Source organism: Cydia fagiglandana, chromosome 13, assembly GCF_963556715.1.
Source record: "Cydia fagiglandana chromosome 13, ilCydFagi1.1, whole genome shotgun sequence".
NCBI classification, from domain to species: domain Eukaryota; kingdom Metazoa; phylum Arthropoda; class Insecta; order Lepidoptera; family Tortricidae; genus Cydia; species Cydia fagiglandana.
The window spans coordinates 6,340,334-6,357,060 of record NC_085944.1 but is presented as its reverse complement, the minus strand read 5'-3'; the positions used below and the strand labels follow the sequence as shown (position 1 = coordinate 6,357,060).

General features: G+C 37.1%; 1 protein-coding gene across 3 annotated transcripts in view; it reads left to right on the top strand.

The window, feature by feature from the left end:
- Positions 1-16,727, top strand: part of LOC134670070 (G-protein coupled receptor Mth2-like) — a 69,133-nt gene that overhangs the window by 19,389 nt on the left and 33,017 nt on the right. For all 3 annotated transcript variants that reach the window (XM_063527745.1, XM_063527743.1, XM_063527746.1), the window contains exons 2-3: positions 4,478-4,652; positions 7,723-7,914. In XM_063527745.1, the coding sequence (XP_063383815.1) occupies positions 4,478-4,652; positions 7,723-7,914 (367 nt within the window). The remainder of the gene's footprint in view (positions 1-4,477; positions 4,653-7,722; positions 7,915-16,727) is intronic.

Here is a 16,727-nt window from a genome sequence, read left to right as displayed (position 1 = left end):
ATTAGTAGTACAGTACTTACGTTGCCTCCAGAAACTCGCGAACTAAATTGACAGGTCAATGTGCACAAATGATACCACAGTTTGGCCAGTGTTGTTCATATCGATATTTTCAAAAAAGTTTGAATTAGAGAATGTCGGTATATCCAAAATTGTGCAATTTTATAGTACCTAATAGAGACAAGGATATTGAATAAACATATTGTAATTAAATAAATATTTTATTATATTTATTATTTTGTTTTATTTGTTAGGAAAACTTACAGCTAGAGTAACAATTAAGTTGTAGGTGATAACATAGAAAAAGTGATTTTGGCTCAAAATACAAAAAAGGCCGGCCCAGACGGGGAAATATTTCGTATAATGTGATTAATTTCTCAATTTTCTCATTTAATTCGAGTGGTGTGGACGCAAAAATTAAATCGCCTCGGTATCCCTATGGCTTCGATTGTGAAGACCAGTCCCTAAACTGGACGTTTAAGTTGACAATTAGGTCAATATCAAGCAAATCTTGTCAGTAGACAAAGGCGCGAAATTCAAATTTACTTTGAGACGATATCCCATCGCGCCTTCATTTTTCAAATTTGCCGCCTTTTTTACTGACAAGATCTGCTTGACCAAGTATAAATAATTATGGATCAATCTCATCTACCGGCCACATGTATAAAATTAAATCACCAATTTTAGATTTTTGGCGACAACCGAGCTCTTGAAATAAAGAACGGCAAGTTGTTGCACACTAACATGACACTGAAATTTGTCAGTTTCTCATCCGCACCTCCTGATTTGATTGGTAACGACACAATCTTACAATCGAATTAACCACTTTTCTCGTCACATTCATATTAATCGAAATCGTTTGTGACCCCTTTATAATTATGACATGGGTAGTAAGTGCAATATTTTACTTATCGATATCATTTTATCGACATATACCCGTGACTATTTTTTCTTTGCTATTCCTGTGGCCTATTTTATAAAGCTACAAGTTACAATTTACAAGCGGAAGTCTCGTTCTAACACATAGGGTTAGAAAGAGACTTCCGCTTGAGAATGTAATTTTTAATGTTACAATTTTAGGATATGTGGCCGCACAATATGTTAGGACAGACAAAAGAAAGCACTGCCTACGTCGCCTCCATAAACTCGCGAACTAAATTGACATGAGTTTGACAAATAAAATGATACCAGTGGCCTATTTTATAAAGCTACAAGTTACAATTTACAAGCGGAAGTCTCGTTCTAACACATAGGGTTAGAAAGAGACTTCCGCTTGTAAATTGTAACTTGTAGCTTTATAAAATAGGCCACTGGTATCATTTTATTTGTCAAACTCATGTCAATTTAGTTCGCGAGTTTATGGAGGCGACGTAGGCAGTGCTTTCTTTTGTCTGTCCTAACATATTGTGCGGCCACATATCCTAAAATTGTAACATTAAAAATTACATTCTCAGTAGAGTGATAAATCTGAGCTCGCTCGTTGCTGTCAATAATCGGTTCGTTTAGCTGTAAATAAATTACTGAATGCCTATTTGTATATTTCTCTTATCGACAGCTTCCAGTGCCTGGAATTATACGGCCAGACTGTTTGGCGATTCTGATTCATTCACATGACGAATTGAGTTTTACATCTCATGCTGAATGGAAAAAATGAATTAGGTATTATTAATGATGACGTAAATAATTAGGTAGGTACCTTAGACTTATTTTTACGCTCCGAAGACAATGCTATTTATATTAATGATGACATGTCTATTTGTGCAATTAATGAATCACTGTTGATATATTTTTCGGAACTTTTATTATTTACGGATCGCGATCAAGGACAGCATTTTCCAGGATTATATGGGACAGTTTTTATAAGTGAGACCAAGTATTATTGTGGCAATATTGGAACAGTTCCAAACTTTCATGCTTGCCCGAGTTTTTCCCCAAGGAAATGGTCATGAGTATTATCTGGTATTACCTACGAGATATAATAAGTTTGATCTTTTTCCGCGTTTTTGCAATTATATGAGCGTTCATGCCTTCGAACCTTTACGAAACTTAATTAAAAATACCTACACCTAAGCTAGTTATATAGGTATACATATGATATGTTAGGTATAATATATAAACCTATTTTATATAAAGATAAATAAATAAATAAATATTAGGGGGACATCTTACATAGATCAACCTGGCCCCAAAGCAAAGTATAGCAATTTTTGCTGTCTTTGTCGAGACAGGGTTTGCAGCAAACCGTTTGCTCTGATTTTTCTTATGTTTTTACATAACTTTCACCAAATATAATATTTTAAACTTTCACGTTTTGAATACATATTAACTCACATTATAGACGGGTCTAACGTCACCAAATAGCTAGTAAAGCAAATGGTAGGTAGCTTAACAAACTCAACAATCTCACTACATGGTATAGCTACGTGCATCTGTTGTAATTTATGGGACTTGCGTGCAATGCAGAATTTCATTTCCTTACAGCTTACCTTAACTATACTCGTACCTACTTACGATTATGCATGGTTATTTACATGCAATAAACTAATATGATTTTTATTTTAAAATAACGGTACATGGATTTTATTTTATTTTTTCAAGTATCTTTCGCAGCTCAGGCAGATATAAAATGGTCGCCGGTCGGTGCAATATCCATTTCTTTCACTAGAATTTCTTTTTCTATTTTCCACTGTGTTGCACATTCGAGAGCATTTATCCGCTAAACTTTTTCAATAATGCTACGAGAAATGTTGAAATTAACTGTCTAATGCTATCTAAGCTAGTGTAAACAAGATATATGTATACAGTGTAGTATTCCATAATATTAATACTAGAAATAAACATAAGTTCGCAGTGCCCTTCACTCGGCTCCATAAAATTAAAAAATCATTCATGGGTAATTGTGTAAGATTTTATAATAAACTTCCAAACCATATTACTGAATTATCTATTAATAAATTTAAGAATTATGTAAAGCGTAAACTTATTTCCAAAGCTTATTATACCACACAGGACTACATGAATGATAATACAACGTGGGATTAATTGTTATTCGAAATGATTATTTATTTATTAGGTATATTTGATTATTGATGAGGAAATGAATATTACGATGTAATACTATCTACTTGTTTGTTACTTATGCTTTTTTTTGACATTTAGATTTTATTCTAGAAATTCTAGACTAGTATTTTTTTATACAATTTTTTTTTAATGTTTGACGATCCTTTTGTGAAATTCTTAGTGTTAAATTTGACATGTATAATAATCCAATTTTATTATGGAATAATATTAACATCAATAAATTGCTCTGATAATTAGATTAAGATTAATTACGATTCATAAGAGCTTGTTGCTAGGCCTACATGAATAAAGTATATTTTGATTTGATTTATTACTAAAATAAATTAATAACTACCTTGAATCTAAAATAGGCCCTTGAGGTATTGTACCAAGGATTGTATAGCTATAGTGTATTATCTGTAGTAAAGTCAAATTTCTAGTAATACTATAAATATATCAATATTATATATAAATTATATTATTGTGTAGCTTGTTAAGTATGTGAACGCGCCATAACCCCAAGTTTGCTATGTCTCTGAAATACAGAATTCATAAAACTAGCGCGCCGCTGAAGCCTAAGAGGAACTAAAATTAAATACGGAACACTAAAAATGGTTAAAGGTACGAATGAATACCTACGGGTGGTGGTGTGGAATAATTCAAAAAGCTTTTGTGTCCTGCGTTCTACAACTTATCCCAATATGAAATTGCACAGGATATCTTCGCTATCGAGTTGTAGACGTGCTATGAATTCCGAATTTGCCCCTGAGGCACAATCAGCAAAACAAACATTGCATTTGGAACCATGAGAAACGTTTCAGCGCTCAGATAAAAATTTTAGCCAGACCAGCAATAACAGTTTGATTTCCGAATATCCGAATATTCCGAATATAGGGGTCAGATTTTATATGAGCATAGGACTAAGAGGGTCTACCGCGAAAAACAAAAAGCGATACTTATTCGTTTTTTGCGGTAGGACCTCAGGTAGGGAGCGAGTTCGTTTCGTAACGTAGGGTATACATGTTTGGCTTTGATAACCTGTATATTACGAAGAATAAATATATATGAGATAGGGACATAATAATTATGTATTACATTATAAATTATGTTTTTCTATTAATAGCCTTGGCTAAACTACTGCCGGACAGATTTTTACTACATAGGTACGTTTGAAGTGAAACTTTTTTAGCCACGGAGAAAATAAGAAAACATTTAGATTAAAAGCTAACATTTACAAAACTATCCAACCTTGGTCGGCCCCTTACGAACGCGAGGAAAACGTCGTCCATAGAGATATTTAATTTATTAGTTAGTAGACTAGACATGAGGCCTAATGTGCTCGCGCTTTTATGGTATGACATGAAAGATAATTTAGTGACTATACAGACAATAGGTGACCTAATAATTATTTTTTGTACAGAACGGCAGTATGATGGAGGACGTCGAGGGCCGCGTGCAGTGGCACAAGCCAGGCTATTTCTGTGTGGACATCATGGTCACAGACAACAACAGTCGCCTTATTGCTGGTCCGTGCCATCCGCCTGAGGTCCCGATCGACGACGACAGCAAGACGTTATACGTCATGTATGCTTCAGGTGAGTTTAGAGACACAAGCATCCTTCTGCGTAGACTTAATGGTCACGGACATGGACATTCCTTCGTGGACGTAATGGTCACGGACAACGACAAGTAGTCGCCTTATCGATGGTCCATGCCAACCGTCTGAGGTCCCAGTCAACGACAACAGCAAGACGTTTAAACGTCTTGCTGTGTGTGTGTGTGCTGTTGTGTTGTTCCTCGCTGTTAATGTTAGAGTGTGACATTAATGTCATGTACGCTGCTGGATTTCATATTATGATGTTATTCTTAAAATCGGTATAATTTGCTTTCCGATTATTGATAAATTAATGAAAAAGTTCAAAATAGTCTGATATTTAACTTTAATTAACACAGAAACGTTTATATAATTCAAGATCGAACTAACACTGACCCAGTCTTTGATTTCTCATAAAAAGGACGGAAGACTAACAAATCGCTTTTATATAAAAGCTATAAATTACAAGTCACTTTTTATAGCCTCCGTAAATAGCAAAAAGTATCAAAGGTCGGTGTTTGGCAAAAGGTTCGGATCGTTATTCAAATAGGTACCATTCTAATTTTAAATTGACCGCCTACAGCCGAGGCCTACAGCTTGCGGCCTCGCCATTTAACAAACCTTCCCCTTCTTCTTGCTTAGTCGAACGTAAATTTGTCAACAATAATGGCAAATTTAAACTTTCTCTGAACATTAGACAGATATTTTAATTACTTATTCATCTTGTTATGTGCCGTGGACTAAAACTCGAATCCTTGTTGACCTACATATTGTAAAGTCAGCTGCAGGGAATAGTTATAGATGTTTGTATTTAAGGTTGCAACTATTTCTGTAGCTGACTGTACATATCATTAATAGTTGAACGAGTTTTAGGACGTTCTACTGTAAGACCTAAAAAAGTATCGTTGCGGTTTATTAGCTGAATGTAGCAGAGTTTTGTGGCTAAAACTGGTTTCACACCTACCTACCTGTACATATATCACATTTTTATTCACTTAACATATTTAATACGACATCGGCATCATTACAGCATACTTCATAGAGCCTGCAACCAGTCCGAAACTGAACATGTAGTTAACATCAAGTTTAACAGTAGATCTTACTACTCGTAGATATATATTTATAGATAGGTATACACGATAGGTAACTGCAAAAACCGGGCAAGTGCGAGTCGGACTCGCGCACGAAGGGTTCCGTGCCATAATGCAAAAAAAAACAAAAAAGCAAAATAAAACGGTCACCCATCCAAGTACTGACCACTCCCGACGTTGCTTAACTTTGGTCAAAAATCACGTTTGTTGTATGGGAGCCCCATTCAAATCTTTATTTTATTCTGTTTTTAGTATTTGTTGTTATAGCGGCAACAGAAATACATCATCTGTGAAAATTTCAACTGTCTAGCTATTACGGTTCGTGAGATACAGCCTGGTGACAGACAGACGGACGGACGGACGGACGGACGGACAGCGAAGTCTTAGTAATAGGGTCCCGTTTTACCCTTTGGGTACGGAACCCTAAAAATTGTGTATTCGTGGCTGGGAAAATGTCGGATATTCACAATCTGCCAATCAAAGTGAATCAATTTACATAACAAATATCTGAAAACTTATGAATATTTATCATACATTTTTAGTAGGCATATTCAAGCACATCTTTATTAAAAAACAGTGAGCGAACTCTTGCGGAACTCTGTGTTGGAATTGCATTTCAATCTACACAATAGAATACACATGACCCGAAGCCATCAATGGGGTGCAACCAAACAAATGTTAGTATAATGACACAAGGGCGTAATTCCCAACCACAAACAGATTCAATTTTATACCGTATTCTGACACAAGAAGATCCAAATTCAAATCGATTGTTCATTGGTTGTTACGGTTATGCGTGGTGGGTTTAAATTTCATATATTCCCCGAGGTTTTTTTTACCGATGTTTGGCGAAGCCAATCTATTCGGGTCATTAACACGGTACCCTCGAGTTAATGGCACATAAAACTTATATTACGCTTAGTTTTATCGCTTGTTAAAACCTTTGCATTGTAAATTAGACGAGAAAAAATGTTTTTATCACCTATAAAATTTAGTAAGTAAGCAGCGGGCAGCCAGCTCAAAAATCAAAATAAGACCTATAAATATATTATGTATTTCTGTAAACCTTGTAATCTTGTTCATAAATCTAGTGTTCAAAGTAGGTGGATGAATCTATTGAGTAAGTAAGTAAGTAAGTAAATATTCTTTATTGCACCAATTATTATACATTTTACATACATGTAAAACTATAAAGAAATGAGTTTAGGTATTAGTATTGTAATAGTTTATCTACAGTGCATACTAACTTAGGTCGAGGAAAGTATTTCTACTTACATTATAAGTACTTATCTTTTCTTTTTGGGTACCTAACGGAACCCTAAAAAATTACATTTTATTGGCTTCGGAAGTGAAGTATTTTCTCTTTTTAGGTATGCACTCCATACTAACGATAACTGTCTACTTGTTAGCAATTACGGTATTACTTATGCCAGTTTTAGCTAACGAATTATTTACATTAAACAAAATCGAGCTAAGTTCTGCATTCTTTCATAAAGTTTTTAAATAACACAATAAATAGGAGCAAATTATGAAAACTGGTTCCGCTAATAGTGCTACATAATAACAGTTGTATCATGCAGTTAAATTGCAGGCTCTCACGCTATGCATGCATGTACCGGCATTCGATATTACACATTTCATCTTTATTTTACTCAAATTGCATAATTTATTAATTGGCCTATCAAAGATGCACTGAGTGATGTAAAATGAATACGAATATCAAATTAAAATTTAGTAAAGTTCGAATCCCGCTCTTGTAATATTGCATTATCTATGTGAAAGCCTCCATAGCACCTATCTCTACGAGAATGCTACGATATTGCTACGCCGTAGCACTTTGATTAGTCACGATTAGCGTAGCGATAACGTTGATAACTTGCAAATCTTGCAATTTGCAAAGCTATCTCACTATAAAAAATATAATGTTAGATATGTGTCCGTTACTTACTACTGTGATTCAAATACACTTGTTTATTTCAGGTCTCCTCCTATCGGCTCCGTTCCTCCTGGTTACGTTCCTAGTATACGCGTTCATCCCAGAGCTGCGGAACCTTCACGGGATGTGCCTCATGGCGTACTGCGCGGGACTTATCGTGGCTTACCCGTTTCTGGCGTACCTTAAGATGCACAGCGGGACGGTGGGCGTGGGCAAGACAGGCTGTGTTGTGATAGGTGAGTGATATAATTATTGCCTAGGAGATGGTTTAGCCGTTCTAGGTAGGATTTATTCTCACGTACGCGTTCATGCCGGAGCTGCGGAACCTTCACGGGATGTGCCTCATGGCGTACTGCGCGGGACTTATTGTGGCTTACCCCTTTTTGGCGTATCTTAAGATGCACAGCGGGACGGTAGGCGTGGGCAAGACAGGCTGTGTTGTGATAGGTGAGTGATATAATTATTGCCTAGGAGATGATGGTTTAGGTGGGATTTATTCTCACGTACGCGTTCATGCCGGCGCTGCGGAACCCACACGGGATGTGACATTAGGTGCCTCATGGCGTACTGCGCGGGACTTATTGTGGCGTACCCCTTTTTGGCGTACCTTAAGATGCACATTGGTACTGTGGGCGTGGGCAAGACAGGCTGCGTTGTGATAGGTGAGTGATATAATACTAATCAGGAGAAAGCTGTGGCGCTCTAGATGGGACTTAATATGACGTATTTTGCGCGTATTTTAAGATGAACGACAAACTTGTCCAATATCAACAAAGAATTTTAATTCCTAGCTATCCATTTACTCGAGCTAAAAGCAATTTTATATTCCACTTAGATCGACCATCGAACCACGAGCGATTCTAAAATTCTACTTAGTTCGATCATCAAATTACGAGAGGAAATGTACAATTCCACTTTAATTTTGAGTCGACCTGCCACGGTTATTAGTACTTACATAAAACAAAGGGTTATTATGATGTAAGTGCGTAAGTTATGCTCAGGGACTAAGAATTCCCTTGATACCACATTAAAATGCTGGTTTTGCTCTACGTGAACCCAATAAACTTGACACAATTTCTCCAAATAGAAGTCGAATCAAAAACTATGGAAACACCTACATTTATCCATGCTTCAAACGTATTTTTCAATACAACCTTGGACCCTTTCGTACCCTTTTAAGTTACTCTGTGAAACGTCAAGTCCGAGACGAACACTAACGAAAATATATGAATGGTTCTTTATTGGACAGTTGACGTTAAACCAAAGTTAGGTACATATATGTATAGAAAATACATACTTAGGTATAGTAAGTACTATAAGTACAAAGGCCGAGATGTAAGAATTTCTTGACAAATGCCCGTAGGTATATCGCGACCGTTTTTCTAGTTTGACTAGTTTGACGACCGGTCTGGCCTAGTGGGTAGTGACCCTGCCTATGAAGCCGATGGTCCCGGGTTCGAATCCTGGTAAGGGCATTTATTTGTATGATGATACAGATATTTGTTCCTGGGTCATGGTTGTTTTCTATGTATTTAAGTATTTATATATAATATAATATATATCGTTGTCTGAGTACCCACAACACAAGCTTTCTTAAGCTTACCGTGGGGCTCAGTCAATTTGTGTAAAAATGTCCTGTATTATTTATTTATTATTTGTATTATTTACCGTCCGAAAGCCTGACTTGACATAGAAAACAGCATTTTTATTAATAAGAAGATAGTGGAATACCGCTTCTCTATACAAACGTAATCCACATTTTACTCACGTAGGTATTAACCATAGCTATGACCCTTCGTTTGACTTTTTTATTTTTTTTTATTACAAGAGTTAGGACAATAAACAAATTTATAAAATCCCCTGTGTCATATAATAATTATCAAAAAAATCTAACTAAGAGGCATAGCTGTGCAACTTCCTCTTAATAAACAGTTTAACTACTCGTATTATGCTTAGGTAACTTGACATTAGGTATTTATAAAAAAAATTAATACGCATTTTTATTTCTTTATAAGTAAGTACAGTAATATTGTAAAGGTGGGTTTTTGGCACAATAATGCAAATAGGTCAGGTAAATATTTAAAAGTCTGGTCTATGTATATAGACCATTTTGTCGAGTTCGAGGTAAATAAATAAATGTATATTACGTGACGTTTATTTAACGCCTATCTATGTTATATTTAGTGATGGTATGACGAAACTTAACAAAGAGCTCTCGTACTGGAGGCCAATTCAAACTTACGAGTACCTGCATTTTGGTGTCACTAATGATGTATTTTCATTCGCCCGTGCGTCTCGCACTGCCAATACAAGTACAGTCGCCATCGGATATATCGGAGCGGCCAAGGTGCTCACAAATATCTGAACACGCCTCTATTGTCAGGGCGTTAGAGTGCGTGTTCAGATATTGTGAACACCTTGGCCGCTCCGATATATCTGATGGCGACTGTACGAACAAGAGCGAGCGACATGCACGCGCCAATGATAACATAATAACATCATTTTGATATCAAAATGTATGTTTGTATTGGGTTAGTGGTTAGTGGTAGGTACGGGCGATGGCGGTACTGTAATATTCCTCAGTCTAGCAATCTAGCATATATGAATACAATTTACATTAAGCAAGATGTTTGAGCTGATATTTTCACGATTTTCCATGTGCCTGATGGTTTTGAAAGTTAGGTGATGGCTGAAAAAAATCTCAACTACAATTAACATCTTCTTTCTTGTATTAAAATGAATTTAAGTACCTTACTATCGTGATAATTATTTTATATTAAAAAATAGCAATAATAGCATGATACAGTCAGCAGCAGAAGTTGCTAAGCGGGCAAGGTGTTCAAAATTACCTTGACACGCTCTTATTCTCTTAACAATAAAGTCGCGTCAAGATAATTTTGAACACCTGGCCCGCTTAGCAACTTCTGCTGCTGACTGTACAATACTAATATAATGCATATATAGTAGTATACCCTATAATGGACGTGGAACCAGTAATGGGACAAAAAAACATAATTCCTCTAAAATAAGTATCTAAAAGTAGTTTATAAACACTGGCTGTATATTATCATAAATAAGAGTCCTAGAGCTGTTTCAGTTTGAAGTTTCATTAAATTTGGTTGCTTTTTAAGAAATTGGCGTCAACCCAAAAGTTGTCGTGTCACTGAAAAAAAATACCACTACGAATTCTTAACAACTTCGCTAAGAGAGGTGAGTTCAGTTATAAAATTTTAATTAATTAATACTTGATGAAAACTAGAATGTGTTTTGTTAATTGCATTTACCATGAGATAAGGTATACAACACACCTAGGTTGTGACTCCACAGATGTAAAAAAATAGTGGTATTTGGCCCAATCCCATTATAGGAGCTGTAAAACTGCGTACCTCCTATGATGGGACAATTGACAGAATGATGCTTGCCATGCCATAATTTCATGTTTAAACAATACAGAAGTAAAATGTAGTTACGAAATATGTCAATCAGGAGGTATTCTCGGACTTCGGATAAATTAATATCGTTTTTCCAAACTTTTATTTAACTTGCCCTGTTAGTTAGTGTGGGTCCAATCTTGGTAGCTGAATTTGAGCCTCTTTTCGATTTCCGATTCAGTTAAAATTTTGTGTAAGTACGTAATTAAGTATGCAAATCGGATGATAATGTAATATTATGATAACATGGACCTAATCTGATGATGGAGACAGGAGGTGGCCATGGGAACTTTATCGCAATAAACCCTAACTAATTGTGTTTGGGTATATTAGAATTGTCTCGATGGCTCTACAATAATACAATAATAATTGGCTGTGGAAAGAAAAATACATTCAGCGATAAAAGCTTATACCAAAAATTGATTTTTAGTCGTATCTTATTCCCCATTTCTATATTTTATACTGATAGAGCAATGTCCATTATAGGGGGCCCATTACTGGATCCACGTCCATTACCGGGGGCCCATTACTGGAGCTTTGGTGTCCATGACTGGAGAAAAAAAGTATAGCATAGTTTTAACTTGTTAAATATGTGGAAACTAATTGCAGTATCTTTGATACAACACGCCTAAAACATGAAAGACGGATAGGACTTTCATATTTTAACACGCTAAGCGGTAGACCATTTACATGTATAAGGGAAATATCATAAATACTCCAAATTTCCTCTTAAATGTCCCATGACTGGTGCTGTTACTATAATACTATTTATTGCCGCATTTTTCTATTGACATGGTGGGTGTGCTACAGTATGTTACTTATTTGGTTTAACAGTTGTATACTAAAGCAAATAAGTTGAATGTTCAGCTGATAAATGACGGTTCACTGTTTGAGAACAGAACAGAGCAGAGGTAATTTGTCTACATCAAGTAGTCGCCCAGACTGGGACTAAAGTACGCGTACCTACATTAGCGAACCGTAATCACCCGTAACTTGCCGTAACTCAACCAAAGGACGTGATACCTATAAAAGTTGATTTAGTTAGGTTAGGGCACTATTTTTTGGCACGAACGGTGGAGCAAGTGCGTTTTAGGGAGACCCCGGAGGCAGAAGAAGTGTAGGCAGACCACCCACTAAAGGGCCTTCTCGACGTCTGGGGGAAGGATGAGTGCGTTGCTGATCCTTCCCTCGAATGGAGCGAGGGTGCCCCCGGTATACTAACCGGGGCAGCCGGGGGGACGACACGGTGGAATGGTCTGCGAACCCGTGACGTCCCCCAATAATGGTAACGCGGGCAACGCCGCAGGGGATGTTAGTGGGTATTCACTTCCCCTCCCTCTGCATAGCAGAGGGAGTTACGGGAGGAGCGAGTCCCACATACCACCCCCTCCCTCTTGGAGGTGAGATGCCTAAATGCATTTACCCCTGCGTCAAAAAAAAAAAGGCAGACCATCCGCCCGTTGGTTCGATGACATAAAGGAGACTGCGGGACCAGTCTGGATAAGAGAGACTAACAACCGCTCAAAATGGACAAAGATTGGAGAGACGAGGCGTATGCCCAACGGTGGGCGAACACACGCTGAAGAAGGAAGGAAGGAAGGACTATTTTTCAGACATCATGAGGCGACCCCTTTTGTGCAAGGAGCTCCCCTCCGCCTTGTAGGACGAGTACTGTGCATAGAAGGTAGGATCCTATAGAAGTGGTATACGCGTGCCTCCGTGAGGGACAAAACATACGCACTGCGACACTATGATTGGTCGAATTTATTTGTTGCCCACCATAATACATACAAAATTTACGGTGGGGAATAAAAAAAATGTGAGACTGTGACAAAGATAAACAATAATAGCGCTTTCGCTGCCACTCCTACTGAAAGATACATAAGACTATCCCGTTATATGTCAGTCCCCCCACCACTCATGCCTGATCCAGTTAAATACTAGATTCATGGTCCTGTGACTTGTGACTCTCACAAATTTAAAAAAAACCGGGCAAGTGCGAGTCGGACTCGCGCACTAAGGGTTCCGTACCATAATGAAAAAAAAAGGAAAAAAAAGCAAAAAAAAACGGTCACCCATCCAAGTACTGACCACTCCCGACGTTGCTTAACTTGGGTCAAAAATCACGTTTGTTGTATGGGAGCCCCATTTAAATCTTTATTTTATTCTGTTTTTAGGGTTCCGTACCCAAAGGGTGAAACGGGACCCTATTACTAAGACTTCGCTGTCCGTCCGTCCGTCCGTCCGTCCGTCTGTCACCAGGCTGTATCTCACGAACCGTGACAGCCGAACAGTTGAAATTTTCACAGATGATGTATTTCTGTTGCCGCTATAACAACAAATACTAAAAACAGAATAAAATAAAGATTTAAATGGGGCTCCCATACAACAAACGTGATTTTTGACCAAAGTTAAGCAACGTCGGGAGTGGTCAGTACTTGGATGGGTGACCGTTTTTTTTTTGTTTTTTTTTTTGCATTATGGTACGGAACCCTACGTGCGCGAGTCAGACTCGCACTTGCCCGGTTTTTTTAGTATTTGTTGTTATAGCGGCAACAGAAATACATCATCTGTGAAAATTTCAACTGTCTAGCTATCACGGTTCGTGAGATACAGCCTGGTGACAGACGGACGGACGGACGGACGGACGGACGGACAGCGAAGTCTTAGTAATAGGGTCCCGTTTTACCCTTTGGGTACGGAACCCTAACAATGTTTTAAGATCTTTATTAAGAGGCGCCATCGCAGACGATCATGGAGTTGTAGGCTATTATGGTAACCGCTTACCATCAGGCGGGCAGTATGCTTGTTTGCGAGCATACAAATACACCCGAACAGACCCGAGAAAATGTTGAGTCAACATAGTGTTTACAATTCGACTGTAAAGGATGACTGACGTTAGAAAGGTCCGGGCCGACGCATCGTACACTTCGTTTTCTATGAAGGGTGATCGGTGGTCTAGAACACGAAGTCTACTAATATCGTAAGTCATCCTTAATATTCGCATCGAGAAGGAGAGCGATTTTGAATTTTGTCTAGTCTAGTAGGCAAAGCACATTCAACACTAATAAATACCTAAACTAAATATAATTATAATAAATATATACATAAAGTAGATAATATTTTAAATAATAGTTATGCAAACACACGTAGTAGGTGCTATTATTCTAGTCATTAAAATGGATAAAAATCCACTTTTAGGTTTTTAAATTATTACTTTACACTATTTTAAGCCAAATTTACAAATACTAGAAATTATACTATTAAATTAACTAATACAAAAACGTAATCATATTTACCGGCAATACATTACGTATAATAAAATGCTTGTGTAATTTCAAATATAAAATGTAATTTTAAATGTAAAATGTAATTTTAATCAATGTCTGTCGCTCCTTTTGTGACATAAAATATGTAAATAAAATGTATATACTTAAGTTCTCATTTTAAGTGAATTGTACAAATTCTTATGAGAATAAATAATCTTTAAACCTAAACCTAATATTAACTACCTATTTAAAGAATACCTGCTGATTATAAATAAGTATTCTTTAAAGTTTGATCATTTTTGAAAGACTGATGATTTACCTACCTCTTGTATTAGTTAAAGCCGAATAAAAAATAAAATAAACTTTTTTAATATGACTCGGTCGCAGCGTGTTTATGTTAACCTATTAGAGGGGCACTTATATTAATTAATAACATTATAAAGTGTGTCAAATTAAAATGACGTCAGAACCTGATACATGAACCCTGATAATGACAACATTGTTTGTTATACGTGGTTATACTTATAGAGGAGAGGGCAGAACTCTGATGTCATATCCATGCCCCAACACTTGTATGGAAACTTCGGAATTCATTCTTAGCTAAAGTGAAAGAATTAAATTTCTGATTTGAAGAATTGTGACTGTGAATGTAACAGTCACAATTAGTATGATAATCGCTAGAGACCTCATAGTATTGTCACTGTTATAAGGTATGAAATGGGTCGGAAATTTAATTCTTTGACTATACTTAGCACAAGGTGAGTAAAAAACCGGGCAAGTGCGAGTCGGACTCGCGCACGAAGGGTTCCGTACCATGAAGCAAAAAAAAAAACAAAAAAAAAGCAAAAAGAAAACGGTCACCCATCCAAGCACTGACCCCTCCCAACGTTGCTTAACTTTGGTCAAAAATCACGTTTGTTGTATGGGAGCCCCATTTAAATCTTTATTTTATTCTGTTTTCAGTATTTGTTGTTATAGCGGCAACAGAAATACATCATCTGTGAAAATTTCAACTGTCTAGCTATCACGGTTCGTGAGATACAGCCTGGTGACAGACGGACGGACGGACGGACAGCGAAGTCTTAGTAATAGGCTCCCGTTTTACCCTTTGGGTACGGAACCCTAAAAAACGTAATTTTTTTTTTTTTTTTTTTTATTATGAATGGGCTTATGTTGTCTATGAAGATGGCCGATGGGGTCGAAAAGTGCTCGAGTGGAGACCACGGACTTTAGCAAGCGCAGCGTAGGACGTCCACCCACAAGATGGACGGACGACCTTGTTAAGGCCGCCGGAAGACGCTGGATGCGGGTCGCTTCCAACCCGTACGAATGGAGGTCCAAGGGGGAGGCCTATGTTCAGCAGTGGACGTCTTATGGCTGAGATGATGATGATGATGATGATAGTTCAAATTCTTGAAAGGCTAGACTAGGATAAACACTGTGGAAACCACGTAAAAACAATAATATATTTTTTGCATCCAAATTCCAACAAAGTCTCACCTTTGTAGAATCCATGTTATGGAGTCCTAATTTCATTAGCACTCAAGCAATCAGTGGTCACGTATAGTTGGCACACCTATATTAATTCACTTAATTTGACATAGTAAATTGCATTTCCGTCCCTAATTACTTGTAAGTAGGCCCGCCCTATAGTTTCAATTGAGGCAGCTTTGCTGGGCGTGGACATGCCATGATAAAGTATCCTAATGTAGCTTAATTAATTAATGGAGGGCATTATTAATATTAATGTGATATTGTTGGAAAATTAAAAGGTTTGGGCTTTTATTTTATTACATACCTATATGAAATGTTTGACTCTTTGCTGCTGATTTATGTGCAATTACGTATTTTTATTGAAATGTATGCACAATTTTTATACTGATCTGTACAGTCAAAATAGTCTGTGCTAGACTGCTAAGTGAAGACCAAACCAGGTAGGTAACTAAGTACAAATTTGATGTTGTTCTTATACCTAGGCACTTATTAATTGATATGTTGTAAATTCCTTTGGTATTTGGCACAGAGTGGTTTCTGAAACCGAAACACTGCAGACAAGTTTCCAGTATTAACATTTATAGCTTTTAAAATAGGTTTAATATTGTAAACAACTGGAGTGTTTGGGCAGGAATAGATACGCGTCTCTATTTTGTAATCAATTTGTCGCTGATGCGATGAATAAATTCTAAGTGAGCAAAAGAGCAGTAACGAGGCTCCCATAAACTCGATTTCCTCCGGCTTTCCGGTATGAAAAAATAGCACTTTTCGTAGGTATGGATAGAAGAAAAGTAGGCAAATCAGCCGGCCTAGCCAAGGTTACAATCGCTATCGCTTCGACAACAAAAAGCATTA